General features: G+C 45.8%; 1 protein-coding gene across 2 annotated transcripts; it reads left to right on the forward strand.

Annotated features, from left to right (window-relative positions):
- Window positions 1–846: 846 nt before the first annotated feature.
- Window positions 847–14975, forward strand: LOC121303421 (protein FAM76A). Of its 2 annotated transcripts, XM_041234123.1 has the most exons (9): window positions 864–1143; window positions 5360–5424; window positions 5642–5696; window positions 6077–6229; window positions 7094–7251; window positions 8172–8258; window positions 8797–8932; window positions 11343–11444; window positions 14768–14975. In XM_041234123.1, exons 1-9 carry the CDS (start codon window positions 1063–1065, stop codon window positions 14852–14854), a joined length of 924 nt encoding a protein of 307 aa, XP_041090057.1. In that variant the 5' UTR covers window positions 864–1062; the 3' UTR covers window positions 14855–14975. The 2 variants fall into 2 exon arrangements, with proteins under 2 accessions (XP_041090058.1, XP_041090057.1); XM_041234124.1 differs by lacking the exon at window positions 14768–14975 and having other exon boundaries at window positions 847–1143; window positions 8797–8987; window positions 11343–11441.
- The last annotated feature ends 3553 nt before the right edge of the window (window positions 14976–18528 follow it).

Consider the following 18528-nt stretch of genomic DNA (forward strand, 5'->3'; position numbering starts at 1 on the left):
TAATAATTCTGATTATGTGTTTAATAACGAATATTCTGTCTAACTTCCTGGACCATGGCTTTTTAAAAATGTATTATTTTATTATTATTATTTTAATTTTAGGAGTGTCACCGGGCAAATTAGCCTTTAAATTAGTCGCTGTTGTGTTTTGATTAACATAGCATTTATATAACTGATTATATCTAATTTTTAATGTGATGACTGTGTTGTTATATAATGATTTTAACTGATTCATGGATTAAGGAACACAATGTCTCGTTTTTCACTCTGGAAATCTGGTGACCGCAGGTCCGCAGTCTGAGTTTGTGATCTATAAATAATCATCTGCGATCAGCAACGCAGGCTCCCCGCCGCGTACTCGGGGAAAGCCCGGTGATCCACACGGGTCACAAATAGTGTCCTTCAAGGATTTAACAAAGTTCATTCGAGCCGTACAGTACTTTGCGGTGACTGTACACAACAAGACGCTGAAAAGCCTGAAAACGGGACCATGCATGACATTAATATATATCATATATATATATATATATATATATATATATATATATATATATATATATATATATATATTTAGGATTTATTGATACGGGTATTAAATTAGTTAAGAACCTGTGTGCAACCAATAGGGCAAAATACATCTTTAGTTGATCCACACATTATATTTCACAGTCGATATATTAAAACTGTAATACTGTATCAATGTCGGTTTTATACAATTTAACAACACAGACCGAGTGACGCACTTTTCTGAGAATGACCTAATCTATTCCGGATTGACCGGCGTCCCTATCCACCACTCACATAACAGCTTTCATGCCCTCGAGTCTCAAACAGCCAATCGAGGGTGTCAGGAGGCGGGACTCCCCGCCCTGATTTGAACTAGGATTTCTGTCGGCCGATGACAGCACAGCAAGACGAACCGGCTGACACTTGACCAGAGAGGAGCAGGAGTGACCCAGACAGCCGGGAGCGAAGCGGCTGAGGACAAGTTGTGTTCACATTTTTGTTTATTCCAGTCGACTTTGTATTATTATTTTTTAAATTGAAGAGTACAGAGGTGAAATGGCTGCGCTATATGCGTGCACGAAGTGTAACCAAAGATGCCCGTTCGAGGCGCTATCTCAGGGGCAGCAGCTGTGCAAGGTAAGGGCAACAGCACGGCGGGGGCGGACACACACACCCTGGCACCCTGGCACACTGGCACAGGCAGGGCGCTCGGGGATAACGGTTATTAGCAGGGAGGAGAGAGGCGTGCCTGCGGTGAAAGCTCTGGGTTAGACCAGCCAGCGAGGCGATGGGACTGGCATGGGTAGGGTTCAGCAAAAACGGCCTTCGTATTTATTTGCGCATTACTACAGGAGGATAGGCAGTGCAGCTGCACCGGCACCCACGCACTCGGGGAGCAAAAATGAACAGAGATAATGTCCCTCACATTCTTGCAGATGTTACAGGCATCATATTCGTATTATTGTAGCTACCGATAGCAGCAATGAAGTTTGAATCCTCCCTCATTTCAACAGGTACCACCATTTTTTTTAAAAAAAGAAACTTTTGAATTAAAACGAGCTTCCTAACGTTTTTTTCCCCACTGCAACTGTATTTGCATGGTGGCAGATGGTAGGCATTGTCTTACGCGTCCTCTTTCTCAAACTCCGCGACCACTTGTTTTAGCCCCGTGGTCTCTCAGTATTGCAAACAGTGTCTTACTGTAAGGAAGGTTTTGGGTGCTGCTAAGCGCACACCACAGTGTTGCAGTTGTAATTAGGACCTGCACCGCCCATGCTTCTCTTCCTCCGCCGCTGAGAGTAGCATTACTCTGGGAACAACACTCACATCACATTCATCCCGATTTGTTTTAACCCTTTAAGGAATTGAGCGCTTCTTCAAACGGCTTCTTCTTAAAATGCATTTGAGAGCGACTCAAGTATCACAGGGAGGAAACTTGCACGACCAGATTCAACCTGTCTGTACATTGTAAACTCGGTTTCGTGCACCTCATTGCAAAAATAAGAAAATTAGCATCGTTTTGTGGGACACACGTGTGCCTTGTAGCGTAAAGGGTTAACCCGAATGCTGCTGCTGTTGTTATTATTATTATTATTATTATTATTATTATTATTATTATTATTATTATTATAATAATAATAATAATAATAATAATAATAATAATAATAATAATTCGAAATGCTGTATGTAACTGTAAACAGAAGTAGTTTAAACCCTCCCCATCTACTGAGTGAAGCAAATCCATACATTTCTATTGGAGCACTGACACGCTTGCGAGATTGAAAACGAGGTGTTCTTATTAATGAGATTTAAAACGAGGTGTTCTTATTAATGAGATTTAAAACGAGGTGTTCTTATTCGTGAGATTTAAAACGAGGTGTTCTTATTAATGAGATTTAAAACGAGGTGTTCTTATTAATGAGATTTAAAACGAGGTGTTCTTATTAATGAGATTTAAAACGAGGTGTTCTTATTCGTGAGATTTAAAACGAGGTGTTCTTGTTCATGAGATTTAAAGCTGTATTACAGTAAACTAGGGAGTATTTACACACTCGTGGAATTTAAAACAGAATTGCAAGTTGTGGCAAAATGTAACAGAATGCCTAAACACACAAAAACCCCAGAAGAATGGAAAGAAGGTACAATTGATGTGTGCGAGTACTGTTGAGTTACTATACATAGGAAATACGAAAGTAACCAAAAATAATTACAGTATAATTATTACAATAATTTCATACAGTATATAAAAAGCGAATGCTCTGAAAGTAGAAACCGAAAAACAGAAGCCACAGTTATAATCCTAAGCATGTACAGTGCAGGTGACTCAAACATTACAGCACAGCTTTTATTTAATTTTTGATTGGACTGAGTCATAACATTACATAACTATACATACACCAAACACTGAAGGCAATTGTGAAACACTCCACTGCAGTGATGGGACCAGATTGGTGCGTCATTCATAGCACACACTCACAGCATACACTCATACAGTACACTCACACAGTACACTCACACAGCATACGCTCGCATAGTACACTCACACAGCATCCACTCACAGCATCCACTCACAGCATACACTCACACAGTACACTCACACAGTACACTCACACAGCATACACTCGCACAGTACACTCACACAGCATACACTCACACAGCATACACTCACAGCATACACTCACACAGCATACACTCACACAGTATACTCACACAGCATACACTCGCACAGTACACTCACACAGTATACACTCACACAGTATACTCACACAGCATACACTCGCACAGTACACTCACACAGTATACACTCACAGCATACACTCACACAGTACACTCACACAGCATACACTCACACAGTACACTCACACAGCATACACTCACACAGTACACTCACACAGCATACACTCACACAGTACACTCACACAGCATACACTCACACAGTACACTCACACAGCATACACTCACACAGTACACTCACACAGCATACACTCACACAGTACACTCACACAGCATACACTCACACAGTACACTCACACAGCATACACTCACACAGTACACTCACACAGCATACACTCACACAGCATACACTCACACAGCATACACTCACACAGTACACTCACACAGCATACACTCACACAGTACACTCACACAGTATACACTCACACAGTACACTCACAGCATACACTCACACAGCATACACTCACACAGCATACACTCACACATTATACACTCACACAGCATACACTCACACAGTACACTCACACAGCATACACTCACACAGTACACTCACACAGCATACACTCACACAGCATACACTCACACAGCATACACTCACACAGTACACTCACACAGTATACACTCACACAGTACACTCACAGCATACACTCACACAGTACACTCACAGCATACACTCACACAGTACACTCACAGTATACACTCACACAGTACACTCACAGTATACATTCACACAGTATACACTCACACAGTACCATGCCTCCAGTACTCTCTATAAAGACCTGCTTGCCTTTAACTATTTCAGCTCAGCAGACCAGTGTGCCTGACTCGGGTCTAGGAATGATAACTCCACTCAAAAACGACAGATCTGTGAATTATGTACTTATTGACAACATTTAACATTGAAACTATTTAAGTAGTTAAACTAGGGTAGCCTTGCTGTTAAGTTCCCTTATAAAAGTTTAGCATAGTAAAAGCATACCAAAGTATAATAAAGCATAGGTAGGCACTGTAGCACCTGGTAAACTATGGGAAATGCATAATATAACAGGAAACTGCAAAATGACTGCAAGTTTAGAGTGCCAAGGGGAGGACATATTGCTTGTCAGACCCACACGGACCACTCTGTCTCCCTCCCAGTCTCCTCACAGGTCTAACCTAGACCACTCTGTCTCCCTCCCAGTCTCCTCACAGGTCTAACCTAGAACACTCTGTCTCCCTCCCAGTCTCCTCACAGGTCTAACCTAGACCACACTGTCTCCCTCCCTCCCAGTTTCTCAGCTCTAACCACTAGACCACACTGCCTCCCTCCCAGTCTATCAGCTGTAACCACTAGACCCACACTGCCTGCCTCCCTCCCAGTCTCTCAGCTCTATCCACTAGGCCACACTGCCTCCCTCCCTCCCAGTCTCTCAGCTCTAACCACTAGACCACACTGCCTCTCTCAAACTTCATCAGCTCTCACCACTAGACCACACTGCCTCCCTCCCTCCCCACTGCCTCCCTCCCTCCCAGTCCCTTCTCAGCTCTAACCACTAGACCACACTGCCTCCCTCCCTCCCAGTCCCTCAGCTCTAACCACTAGACCACACTGCCTCCCTCCCAAGTCCCTCAGCTGTAACCACTAGACCACACTGCCTCCCTTCCAGTCCCCTCTCAGCTGTGACCACTACACCACACTGCGTCCCTCCTAGTCCCTCAGCTCTAACCACTAGACCACACTGCCTCCCTCCTAGTCCCTCAGCTCTAACCACTAGACCACACTGCCTCCCTCCTAGTCCCTCAGCTCTAACCACTAGACCACACTGCCTCCCTCCTAGTCCATCAGCTCTAACCACAAAGTCACACTACCTGCCCCCAGTATCTAGATCTAACCACTGGACCACACTGCCCCCTTGCTCCCAGGCCCTCAGCTCTAACCTGCAGGCCACATTCCTAGTCCCTCAGCTCTTCACACATATGAAATGACCCTGCTGTACTTACCCGGAGAAGCAGGCATGTTTGTTGGTAGCATCATTTTATTATTATGGATACATAAAGGGCAATAAGTAATATGAATAGGGAGGATTACACAGGGGCATCAATCATTAATCATTTTATTTTATTGTAATGTATTTTCCAGGAATGCCGAATTGCACATCCTATGGTTAAGTGCACTTACTGCAGGACAGAGTTTCAGCAGGAAAGGTATTACTTTTTTCTGCTATCTTTGCGTTCCTTCAGTCATACCCGTGCACGAAATCCCCATAGGAAACATTAACCTGTAGTGATGCTTGAGTTTAATGCCTTGGAGAGATCCAGTGTTTAAAATCTGAGCATGGTTATGCTGGAGAAGCACCAATCTCTTTACTAGGGATCACCCCCTTATGAAGAGTCTGATCAGGTTCTCTTTTATCTCATGCAGTAAAACCAACACCATCTGTAAGAAATGTGCACAGAATGTGAAATTATATGGCACAGTAAGTTCAGATTTAAGTCATTTCATTTGGGGTTACAGAGATAGCCAAAAGGGCTTTAAAATAGACTATAACTACCATAATAAAAATGCCAAGTAAGTTTTGCTTTTCCATGAAATACAGAGCCCTGTTCATGAAAATTTTAAGGACTGTTTTAAGGACTAACGTTTGTCTTTAGAAATGTATAACCCTTTCTGAAACAAAAAAAGTTTGTATTTGTTGGACTACAAACTTGATCTAATAAAATGAACAGTTGAACTGTCTTTAACAAAACATTCATTACAAAAAGTTTTGTGAGCTTTTTTCTTAGTGTAAAACTGAGCAGGGTGCAGCGCTGAGTAGAGGACCTCATTTGAACTGACTCTTACTCGTCTGTCTTGCAGCCCAAACCCTGTCAGTACTGTAACATAATCGCCACGTTCATCGGTAACAAATGCCAGCGCTGCACGAACTCGGAGAAGAAGCACGGCCCCCCGCACACGTGTGAGCAGTGCAAACAGCACTGCGCCTTCGACAGGAAGGACGACAGGAAGAAGGCAAGCAGCTCCCTCAGCCTGCCCTGAAACACTGCAGCACACACTGTGCTGTCAAATCTATCCATAGAGATGCTGCTCCAGCAGGGGGGCTCTGCTGGTATGAAGCAGCCTGGCTTGCAGTGCAATCACACTGGCTGTGGCTTGCCTAGTGCTGGAGCAGTGGCACCGGTCAAGCCTTGATCAACATGCGCAGTTACAGCTCAGGCTGGATTCTCAAAGCCATTTACTGCAAACTGATTCTTTCAGATAGGAGAAAACGAAACGCACCCAATAGAGGCACCAACCCAGAAATAAAGAACCCGCACATTTCATTCGGGGGCTTGGGATGGGTTGAAAGTTTTATTCCTTTTAGAGAGACCAGAAATGCTCAGATGATGATTTGGAGGAAATGGCTTTGAGAATATAGCCCCGTACAGTACAGTACAGTACAGTGTATGCAATGGTTTATTAGCTGGGAGCTGCAGTGAAGTTGTGGAGTCAGCTGATTCATCGAGTCCCTGAGTGACTCGCTCATAGGCTCTGTTATAATGAACTGTGGTGGATCTGACCACGCTGTTTTTTAATTACATTAACCCTGCAGAGGTGATTAGAGATCCACATATTAACATTGTTACATTACAATCACAACTCTGTGAAATTGGGTCCCTGGAAAATCCTGATTATAATTTTTAGGGTGCAGTATGATTAGATTATAAAAATAGCCCCTGACAGTCAGTTAACTGTGTGATACACGCTTCAACAGTGCCACCTAGGAGCAACTTATCGGTAGGTTGTGACACTGGGTGGATCCTGTGCTGAAGAATGTCCTTCCCCAGTTTCCCCCAAGTCAGTCTGTGTGGATGTCTGCCCCCTGTCGCTCTCCAGGTGGATGGGAAGCTCCTGTGCTGGCTCTGCACCCTCTCCTACAAGCGGGTCCTGCAGAAGACCAAAGAGCAGCGCAAGCACCTGAGCTCCTCCTCTCATACAGCCCTGCAGGAGAAGGAGCAGCTCACCTGGCTCAGTGATGCCAGCCACTACAACAGGTATCGCCCCCTGCTGGGGACTCATGCGTCAACAACAACAATTTATTACTCTCTACACAAAGATCTACAAAGTGACATTTGCCACACAAAAAAGCAGTTCAATGGGCTTTGCACCCTGACATGCCAAGACGTAATTGAAGAGGTAGTAGCTAACAAGAGAATTCCGTACACAGGTCTCGAGTGTGCAGTTTTGAAAGAAACACGTGTTACTGCATCACCTCCATTGGCTAGGGTTACACTCTGGTGTACTTGCTGTATTTAGAGATCCGGCATGTTTCTAGCGAGCCAGTGAAACCACAGGAAGCTCTAAGTATTGAAAAGCACCAGGATGTCACGACTGAAGCAGAAGAAGATATGCAAAGTGTTATTTTTGAACATTGCAGAAATCATCTCAAAGCAGCTCAATCCGACAGCGCTCTCAATGGAAAATAACCCACACTCTGTATATCCCACAACCCTGTGCGCGCAGCATGTCAGAGGTCCCCATAGAGAAGCAGTGGAGTGTCTTGGTGTAGTACAGAATATCTTTGATGGAAGTGTATCGATGTAAACCAGCTTAAACGCGGACAGGTATATCACAGCAGTCTCGGTTTTGTACAGGTGTTGAAAAGTGAGTCAGGACAGAAAGTGGCATCGTATCGGTATATTCTACACTGAAACAAATTTTACTAGTATCGCTGCCATATAAGTGTGAACAGTGTGTAGCTTCAACAGTTGCCTGAAAAGAAGTCTGATGTTTCCCTGGCTTTATTGAGGAAGCATATAAAGAGCTAGGGAGAGAAACCTGGTACTGCCATGCACACAGCACACACCTTCTGCAAAATAAGAGTGATATCTGTGGACACGCACACAGCTAGTTTTCAATATAGAATATGTTATTAAGTGTCAGTGGCTGTGCATAACTGTTTCCCCCTTTGCAGTCAGAAGACTTTGTCCACCTCGTCCATTCAGAATGAAATTCCAAAGAAAAAGCCCAAGTTTGACGCCGTCATAGCCAATGGGGACAGGTAAGAAAGCACTGACAGCGGAGGGGTTGATTTGCAGTACTGCATGATCAGGTGGACTAAAGACTCCCTAAGATCATTTGAGCTGGTACTTCTTATTGCAAGGTTTGAGACACACTGTAAGATACGACACCTTTTTAATTAGGACAGAACCAAACTGTTTGTTTGAATGTTTGCTGGTAGGCTATTCCACGCATTTCTAACAATTTAAAAAAGGGCTTCCATTCTAAACTTTTTAAAAAGAAACTGTTCTGCCCTCTCGTCCTGCTTCTTGTTCTAACTCTGAAGTCATTAACTTGTAGTTGTATAACCCGACTAAAGCTTGATCCATGGTTTTGCAGTTTTGTCATTCTTTTTCCACTGTTAAACTTCACATTTACCCTTTAGTTTACCCTGGTGCCATGCTTATTAATAATATACTTTATCATATCTTGGTATAACTAGGATGCAGCAAGTTATGTCTACAATGAGATGTTAGTGGTGCATTGCAAGGTTATATGTGCACTGTGTAGTGAATGTGCTGGGGGCCCTGACTCTGCAGCTTCTCCCCGGACCTGGCCCTGGACTCTCCCGGCACAGACCACTTCGTCATCATGTCCCAGCTGAAGGAGGAGGTGGCCACGCTCAAGAAGATGCTGCACCAGAAGGACCAGCTCATCCTGGAGAAGGAGAAGAAGGTCAGGCTGGCTGGGAGAGAGGGAGAGGCAGACAAGCAGGCAGGGAGAGAGGCAGGTAGGTAGGTAGGGAGGCAGGCAGGGAGAGAGGCAGGCAGGTAGGTAGGCAGGCAGGCAGGCAGGGAGGGAGAGAGAGAGGCAGCCAGACGGGCAGGCAGTCTGAGTTCCGTTGCCCAGTGCTGCATTGGCCAGGTTCTTCCTGTTGAGTTATCTGAGCCTATGAAAATGTCATGCTAAGACTATATAAAAGTAATGCTAACAGCTGGTTTCACAGATTAGCATTAATCTTGGACCACTTTGCCCAACATCAGGTAGCCCAAGATTAAGTGCAAATCGGGGTCTGTTAAACTGGATGTAAAACTATAAAAATGATGCCAAAGCTCTTGGCTAGTTTCACAATATAAACTATTTTAAAAGTTTTGTTGAGATTGATAAATAAGTTATGCAAAGACTAGATAACAAGTTAGCATTAGATTAAATAAATAGTTTTTTCTAATACTATATACAAAATGGTTACTGGAAAAAAAAAACCAAAACATCTGGTTCTTTCTTGTTAAGTTAGACCCCCCTTAATAACGTTTCCTGTGCTGTAATGTTCTTCATGAGCAGCGTGTGTCCACCGGCAGCAAGGTGCACAAACACACTAAAGCATGCACTGGCAGCCAAAAACTGAGCCCAAAGCGACTGTTAGCACAGCCAATCAATGCTCTCCTCTCAGACTTCGCAAGCATGTACAAACTCACAGTGTCAACCACAGTATTCCAGAGCACACGAGAAGCTATTGATAGAAAATCAACTTATTTGTCCTGTCTGTTTGATTTGTTTATGGAAATAAAGAGCGTCTGCACATAGGTAAAATAATCAGATTTATTAAATTGAAGAAAAGCAGATATTATACTTTAAACGTTGCGTGTTTTCCTGCGAGGGCGTTTAATAACTATCTTTAAAGCTAGAAAAAAAACTCAGGTCTCTACAGGTGGCAGCGTTGCAACAAACAGAAAAAAATGCATGAATAAAAATCAGCCACCCTCACAGTTTACAAACCCAAATAATCAGCAACTCTCCAGGGTCAAAAAGAGACGCCGCATTCTTCGCAGCGACTGAAGAATGAGAGTTTAATGACATTGCTCAGAAAGGTGGTTTACAGTCTTGTGATTCCTCTACTTTGGATGCATTATGTGTACTTTAAGCTTACCTTTCATAACAAGTTAACCTTGGGGAAATTTCCGTGGAAAAAGAAAAATAAGGCTCATCTTTTTCTCACTCTATTTTTGTAGTGCTTTCAGGTTGTGTATGTTTCCATGTAGTCTCCTTTAAATGCAAATAACCTCATTAATATTAAAACAGGGGAGGGTATGTTGAAATGTTATATCTGAGTTCCATAGGAAGCGCTGTGCTACACAACCGTAGCGTCAGCAATTCTGATCGAATGGAGCTAAAATAGAAGCACTTTAGCTTAATGATTTAAAAATGATCCACTCAAAATGTTTAGTGCAGTATATTTTTTTAAATATTGGTAGCATATCTACAATAGGCTACCCTACTCGCCCGCATTCCCCACTACATAGACATTCTTATAATAATAATAATAATAATAATAATAATAATAATAATAATTACGTGAATCCCGATTCCACAGGTTTCGCAAGTAGTTGTCTTTGAACAAATTCCTGGAAATAAGTTTTTTTTTTTTCTTCATGTTTTCGTACTTTTAAACAAATCTTGCTCAATGAAGTCTAGCCTGCAGCAGTAACACAGCTCTGCTACTGTAATTATATCTTGGTGCAAACGTGTCTTTTTTCCCCTTGGTACTTAGGTACCCATGAGGGATGCTGCAAGGCTAGTGTACAATGTATTGCATCTCATTGCCAAGGGTCAGAAAAGTCTGGTTTTAAAGCAGTCAGCTATCCGATGAGCAGTTGACGTCGTTATTAATTAATTAATTAATTCATTGCAAAGGGTTTTTGTATTTATTTGTAGTAGCTTCAGTATTTTGTTTCTAACTTTGCTTAACTGTAACACACTTTTTATGAGTTAATTGGCAAAAACTTGAAACCAGAAAAAAGAAATACAAATAAATTAAACCCTGGTACTGTATGCTTGTTTGCTCTGATTTGGTGTAAGAATTTTGACAGGACCAGCAGATCTAATAAAGGATTGCTTGGCATGGCCTTCAGTTGCAGTAGAAAGTTCGTGACGTTTCTTCACGAACGGGATTTTGACTGCTGAAATCTAGTAAGCATAATGTACACCTTTCGAAAAAAAAAAAAGTATTTTTAGCGTGAGAAGGCGATCCCTTTAGAGTCAGTGTTTTAGATGCACAGTTCATACAGCGCGTGTTATTTGCCTGCTGCATCACATTGATAATGACTAAGGAGAGAGAGCATCATATCAGTTGTGTTTTTGTGTGCAGATCACGGAACTGAAGGCTGAATTCCAGTACCAGGAGAATCAGATGAGGTCCAAGATGAACCAGATGGAGAAAATGCACAAGGAGGTTGTGGAGCAACAGCAGGTGAGAGTGACTCTCAACCACCCGGCCCTGCACAGGGAATCAGCCACTGACTCAACCACCCGCCCAGCACAGGGAACCAGACACTGACTCAACCACCCGCCCAGCACAGGGAACCAGACACTGACTCAACCACCCGCCCAGCACAGGGAACCAGCCACTGACTCAACCACCCGCCCAGCACAGGGAACCAGACACTGACTCAACCACCCGCCCAGCACAGGGAACCAGCCACTGACTCAACCACCCGCCCAGCACAGGGAACCAGACACTGACTCAACCACCCCGCCCAGCACAGGGAACCAGCCACTGACTCAACCACCCGCCCAGCACAGGGAACCAGCCACTGACTCAACCACCCCGCCCAGCACAGGGAACCAGACACTGACTCAACCACCCCGCCCAGCACAGGGAACCAGACACTGACTCAACCACCCGCCCAGCCCAGCACAGGGAACCAGACACTGACTCAACCACCCGCCCAGCACAGGGAACCAGCCACTGACTCAACCACCCGCCCAGCACAGGGAACCAGCCACTGACTCAACCACCCGCCCAGCACAGGGAACCAGACACTGACTCAACCACCCCGCCCAGCACAGGGAACCAGACACTGACTCAACCACCCCGCCCAGCACAGGGAACCAGACACTGACTCAACCACCCCGCCCAGCACAGGGAACCAGCCACTGACTCAACCACCCCGCCCAGCACAGGGAACCAGACACTGACTCAACCACCCCGCCCAGCACAGGGAACCAGACACTGACTCAACCACCCCGCCCAGCACAGGGAACCAGACACTGACTCAACCACCCCGCCCAGCACAGGGAACCAGACACTGACTCAACCACCCCGCCCAGCACAGGGAACCAGACACTGACTCAACCACCCCGCCCAGCACAGGGAACCAGACACTGACTCAACCACCCCGCCCAGCACAGGGAACCAGACACTGACTCAACCACCCCGCCCAGCACAGGGAACCAGACACTGACTCAACCACCCCGCCCAGCACAGGGAACCAGACACTGACTCAACCACCCCGCCCAGCACAGGGAACCAGACACTGACTCAACCACCCCGCCCAGCACAGGGAACCAGACACTGACTCAACCACCCCGCCCAGCACAGGGAACCAGACACTGACTCAACCACCCCGCCCAGCACAGGGAACCAGACACTGACTCAACCACCCCGCCCAGCACAGGGAACCAGACACTGACTCAACCACCCCGCCCAGCACAGGGAACCAGACACTGACTGCACAGGGAACACTGACTCAACCACCCCGCCCAGCACAGGGAACCAGACACTGACTCAACCACCCCGCCCAGCACAGGGAACCAGACACTGACTCAACCACCCCGCCCAGCACAGGGAACCAGACACTGACTCAACCACCCCGCCCAGCCAGGGAACCCACTGACTCAACCACCCCGCCCAGCACAGGGAACCAGCCCAGCACAGGGAACCAGACACTGACTCAACCACCCCGCCCAGCACAGGGAACCAGACACTGACTCAACCACCCCGCCCAGCACAGGGAACCAGCCACTGACTCAACCACCCCGCCCAGCACAGGGAACCAGACACTGACTCAACCACCCCGCCCAGCACAGGGAACCAGACACTGACTCAACCACCCCGCCCAGCACAGGGAACCAGACACTGACTCAACCACCCCGCCCAGCACAGGGAACCAGACACTGACTCAACCACCCCGCCCAGCACAGGGAACCAGACACTGACTCAACCACCCCGCCCAGCACAGGGAACCAGACACTGACTCAACCACCCCGCCCAGCACAGGGAACCAGACACTGACTCAACCACCCCGCCCAGCACAGGGAACCAGACACTGACTCAACCACCCCGCCCAGCACAGGGAACCAGACACTGACTCAACCACCCCGCCCAGCACAGGGAACCAGACACTGACTCAAGCCAGCCACTGACTCAACCACCCCGCCCAGCACAGGGAACCAGACACTGACTCAACCACCCGCCCAGCACAGGGAACCAGACACTGACTCAACCACCCTGTGCACAGGAACCAGACACTGACTCAACCAGTAAGCACAGGGAACCAGACACTGATTCAACCACCCCGCCCAGCACAGGGGAACTGACTTATATGTTCCATGCACAGGGAACCAGCCACTGACTCAACACAAGATGAAATCCTCTTTGAATTCTCATACGTGATTGCCCTTATAAAAGTTAACCACACTGTTCACCACCCCACAGTCACAGGGAACCAGACACTGACTCAACCACCCCGTTATGCACAGGGAACCAGCCACTGACTCAACCACCCCGCCCAGCACAGGGAACCAGACACTGACTCAACCACCCCGCCCAGCACAGGGAACCAGACACTGACTCAACCACCCCCCCAGCACAGGGAACCAGACACTGCTTTCACTGTGCTCAGGGAACCACCACCCGCCCAGCACAGGGAACCAGCCACTGACTCAACCACCCCGCCCAGCACAGGGAACCAGCCACTGACTCAACCACCCCGCCCTGCACAGGGAACCAGCCACTGACTCAACCACCCCGCCCAGCACAGGGAACCAGCCACTGACTCAACCACCCCGCCCAGCACAGGGAACCAGACACTGACTCTCAACCACCCGCACAGCACAGAGACTGCTCAGACTGTGAGGAATGGTTTGGGTTACAGTAAGAGGCGCTTTATTGTACATGTTTTTACTTTGGAACTGTTTTATATGTTCCATGCACGGGATGCCATTGATACACAAGATGAAATCCTCTTTGAATTCTCATACGTGATTGCCCTTATAAAAGTTAACAACTGTTCATTTGCACAGTCCTTTTGCAGTTTTTTTCCCATGGTTATGCTATGCATTTACCATAGTTTACTTTGTCGTGTTTTTTAATAAGCTTTACCTTATCTCTTTACAATGCTTCCCTTCACTGTGTGATGCTTTCACTGTGCTTTACAATGCTTCCCTGCACTGTGCGATGCTTTCACTGTGCTTTACAATGCTTCCCTGCACTGTGCGATGCTTTCACTGTGCTTTACAATGCTTTCACTTGCTTTACAATGCTTACAATGCTTCCCTGCACTGTGTGATGCTTTCACTGTGCTTTACAATGCTTCCCTGCACTGTGTGATGCTTTCACTGTGCTTTACAATGCTTCCCTGCACTGTGCGATGCTTTCACTGTGCTTTACAATGCTTCCTTGCACTGTGCGATGCTTTCACTGTGCTTTGTCACACTGTCCTGTATCATACTGTGCTGTGCTGTTACTGAGGGTTATAATGCATGCAACGGTTCTCTTGTTCTCTTCTGCAGACCCGCAACAGGGAGCTCATGAAGCAGGTGGCCGCCCTGTCGAAAGGGAAAAAGCCAGAGAAAGCAGGAGCAATGACATCACCCTGAGACAGACTGACAGGACAGCTCAGCTCTCCACCACAAGATGGCAAGGCTGGTGCTGCACAGTCACTATGGTAACACACGCACACACACAACTTTCTGTACAGCTATCACCGCACATGGACACTTTGCACTGCTGTTGTGGAAAAAAACAAGATTATAGGAACTCCACAGAGTGGGCTGTAGTGCGTCCAACACTTAGAAGAAGTGCTAGTGCAGTAAGGGACTAATATTTCCAACTCGAGCCGTGAATTTGATTGCTGATATTAAAAAAGCAGAATGTAGGTTTTTCAAAAGGAACATGGGTTGTGTTTTCAATAGCAACAGTTGCGGAATGCTCAAGAGAATTTAGAATCACCTTTAATGTTCTGAACCAGAGAATTTAGAATCACCTTTAATGTTCTGAACCAGAGAATTTAGAATCACCTTTAATGTTCTGAACCAGAGAATTTAGAATCTCCTTTAATGTTCTGAAACAGAGAATTTAGAATCTCCTTTAATGTTCTGAACCAGAGGGCTATATGGTTATGCCTTATCCATCACCTACAGTCTTCTCAACTTTTGTTGGCAGCTTTTTCTTTTTTAAAAAAAAGTTAAAAATGATAAATCAGTGTATATATTTTCAAATATAAATACACGCCTGGGGGTCCCTGAGTGTCTCCCTGGTAAAAGCTCGGCCGTGTTTGCACGGCGAGTCATATAGTCAGGGGAGCGCAGGTTCGTGTCCTGGCTGCGCAACGTCACTGGTCTTCGCTGGGGATTCTGGAGGGAGCGTTGCATTGGCTCTGGCCCTTCCGTGGGTTAGGGAGGCAAAGCCAGCGGGACTGTTTCTCCTCATTGCGCTACAGGGGACCCTACTGGCCAGGTACCCAGCGAACTCAGACAGAGACCGGCAGGGCTGGCCTTCGTCCTCCAGAGCTCGGTAGCTCGCTGACATCGGCTCTCTCGTTCCCGGGTGTAGAAGAGGAAGCTGGCTCAGCCGTGGGATCGGAGGACGCCCGCTGAACCTTCAGCTGTCCTGAGCTGTGAGGGGAATTGGAAATTCAAAATTGGCGAGAAAACTGGAGGTAAAATAATTGGGCAGCACTCGAAATTTTAAAAGAAATAAAAAAAATACCCACCTTTTTATTCCCATTAAAATTCTGCGTAGTTCCCAGAGATGAGGTGTAAATGTGATCTGTGGGAGTTTACTTGCTAGTGCTCTTTGTGATGTCTGTGCTGTGAATAAATACGTGCAGATCAAATCAGCCCTTTAGATACTAACTTTATCTGGAGCCTGGCATTTCTTTCCGTTTGGTCAAGTGTCTGGTTTGACGTCCTGTGGCGTTGTCACCAGAGTTCGGTTTTCTCTTTCTTTTTCCTCCGTGTTTAAACGTGCATGGGTCTCAGGTATGCACTTTGTAATATGGTGGGTTTTAAACATACATACTGGTATGTAGTGTACAGTATTTTATAAAACAGATGCTATTTCTAATGCCCTTGCCAAGGAAAGGGCAATATTGGGGTTTCCATGTTCTGTTTATTTACTCTGTTACAGGCTAGGTGTTTAATAAAGTACATTTATCCTCACCCACAGAGTGTGTGTTCATTTCATCAAGGAACAGATTTCCTCTCGTCTGTAAACGCTGCTGCTACACAGGTGAAGAACAGACGCTATTGTTTATTATTCATTGCAGTCTTCTTTAGATGTTATTGTAACAGGGGGTCTTAGTGCTGCTACATTTGTTGTGGGTGTCGCTGAATGATGAGTGAGAGACAGAGGGACGCAGCAGGTTTTATTCAGGTAAACACAAAATTGCAGTGACTGGTGGTCGCCACTAGGGTACCAGCAATGATAGCCCTAGTGCAGGAGGATATACACAGACATGGTGTAATCAAAATAACACAAAACAAAACACAGTGAGAAAACCGCTAAAAACAAAAGTCTGCTTAGCGCTGCTCCCACTACAAGGGAGGTCCCCCTCCGGAACCTGCTCTGTGACACACTAAAATAAACTGCTGTGGGATCAAAACCCCCTAAATGTATCCCTACACAGTTCACTCACCCTGGCTCCACACAGTAGTGAGGCTGCACGCTTACTGGAACTAGAACAAAAAAAACTAGCGTTCCCGCTGCTTTCTTACACCACGTGGCTGGGCTTAGTTGATCATCAATTGGTCAATTAAGCCCCAGCCACCTTCCGCACATGGATTTAACCCCATCCCTACCAAACTTAATCTAAAAACTTTTCAACATTATTTGCAACTGTAAAACACCGCCATATCTAGTACACACTCGCGTTCAATATTTTTTTTTAACTATACATATACACAACAACACTTTATTTACATGTGCAGGTCTTTTGCTCTGCCACAGCTGTCTATAAGGTTTTCTGTTTTTATTCTTTGCAACATTGACATGAATGTATCTTTTTTTAAAAAACAAACAGTGCAAAGAAGACATTTCCTATTTTCCTTATTATATCAGGGTTAATAACGGGCTGGGTTTTTATTATTGAAAATGTCTTGTTCATTTCTGTTAAAATATTCTAGTCTGAATTATTTCTAGGGCTTTACTCACTAAAAACACTGAACACATTCTGAAAATGACCCACTAAATATGACTGGGTAATTGTTTAAATGGACAAAATGCTTCACAGGTCAGCTGTGTTTTTTTTTTCCTGCAGTGTGTAACTGAGCCACAAGGGGACAGCGGTGCAGCGTTTCACAAACTAGTTAGGTCTGTGTGTGTTAACGTCAGCCTGTACGGAAATAAATACCTGGTGTGTGTTTGTGCATTTGTGTGTGCTTTTGCATTTGCGTGTGTGTGTTTGCATGTGCATGTGCTTCCATAATAAGATGCACTGTTTAGATCATTAGAATTGAACCCCAGGGTGTTTGCAAAGTCCTTATGCACAGTGTGGACAAACTGAAACTGCTCATTTTATTTGTATTATCTCAAATCTTGAATCAACAGGACCTACATACAATGGAGCTTATTAAAGCACAACCTTCGTCAGGGGGCAGCGCACAATTGGCTGAGCGCCGCCCGGGGTGGGAGGGTTTAGGTCGGCCAGGGTGTCCTCGGCTCACCGCACACCAACGACCCTGTAGATTGGTCGGGCGCCTGTGGGCCTGCCTATAAGCTGCCCAGAGCTGCGTGGTCCTCCGACGCTGTAGCTCTGAGGTGGCTGCATGGCGATCCTACAGAGTGAAAAGAAGCGGACGGCTGATGGCACATGTTTCAGAGGACGTGTGTGTCCGTCTTCGTCTCTCCCGAGTCAGCGCAGGGGTGGCAGCGATGAGTCGGGTTGAAATAAAAATAATTGGGCTTTCCAAATTGGGGAGAAAATGAGAAAAAACTAATCAAATTAGGAGCAGACATCACAGTGCTAGCTCTGCCTCTCTATACTGTACTGTGGAACTAATCAAATAAGGATCAGACACCAGTGCTAGCTCTGCCTCTCTATACTGTACTGTGGAACTAATCAAATAAGGATCAGACACCAGTGCTAGCTGTGCCTCTCTATACTGTACTGTGGAACTAATCAAATAAGGATCAGACACCAGTGCTAGCTGTGCCTCTCTATACTGTACTGTGGAACTAATCAAATGAGGATCAGACACCACAGTGCTATCAGAGGGGCGTCGCTAGAGAGATTTCATTAGAATGAAATCTAAAACCTTGAATTACTTCAGCG

Source organism: Polyodon spathula, chromosome 32 (assembly GCF_017654505.1).
Source record: "Polyodon spathula isolate WHYD16114869_AA chromosome 32, ASM1765450v1, whole genome shotgun sequence".
Taxonomy (NCBI): Eukaryota; Metazoa; Chordata; class Actinopteri; order Acipenseriformes; family Polyodontidae; genus Polyodon; species Polyodon spathula.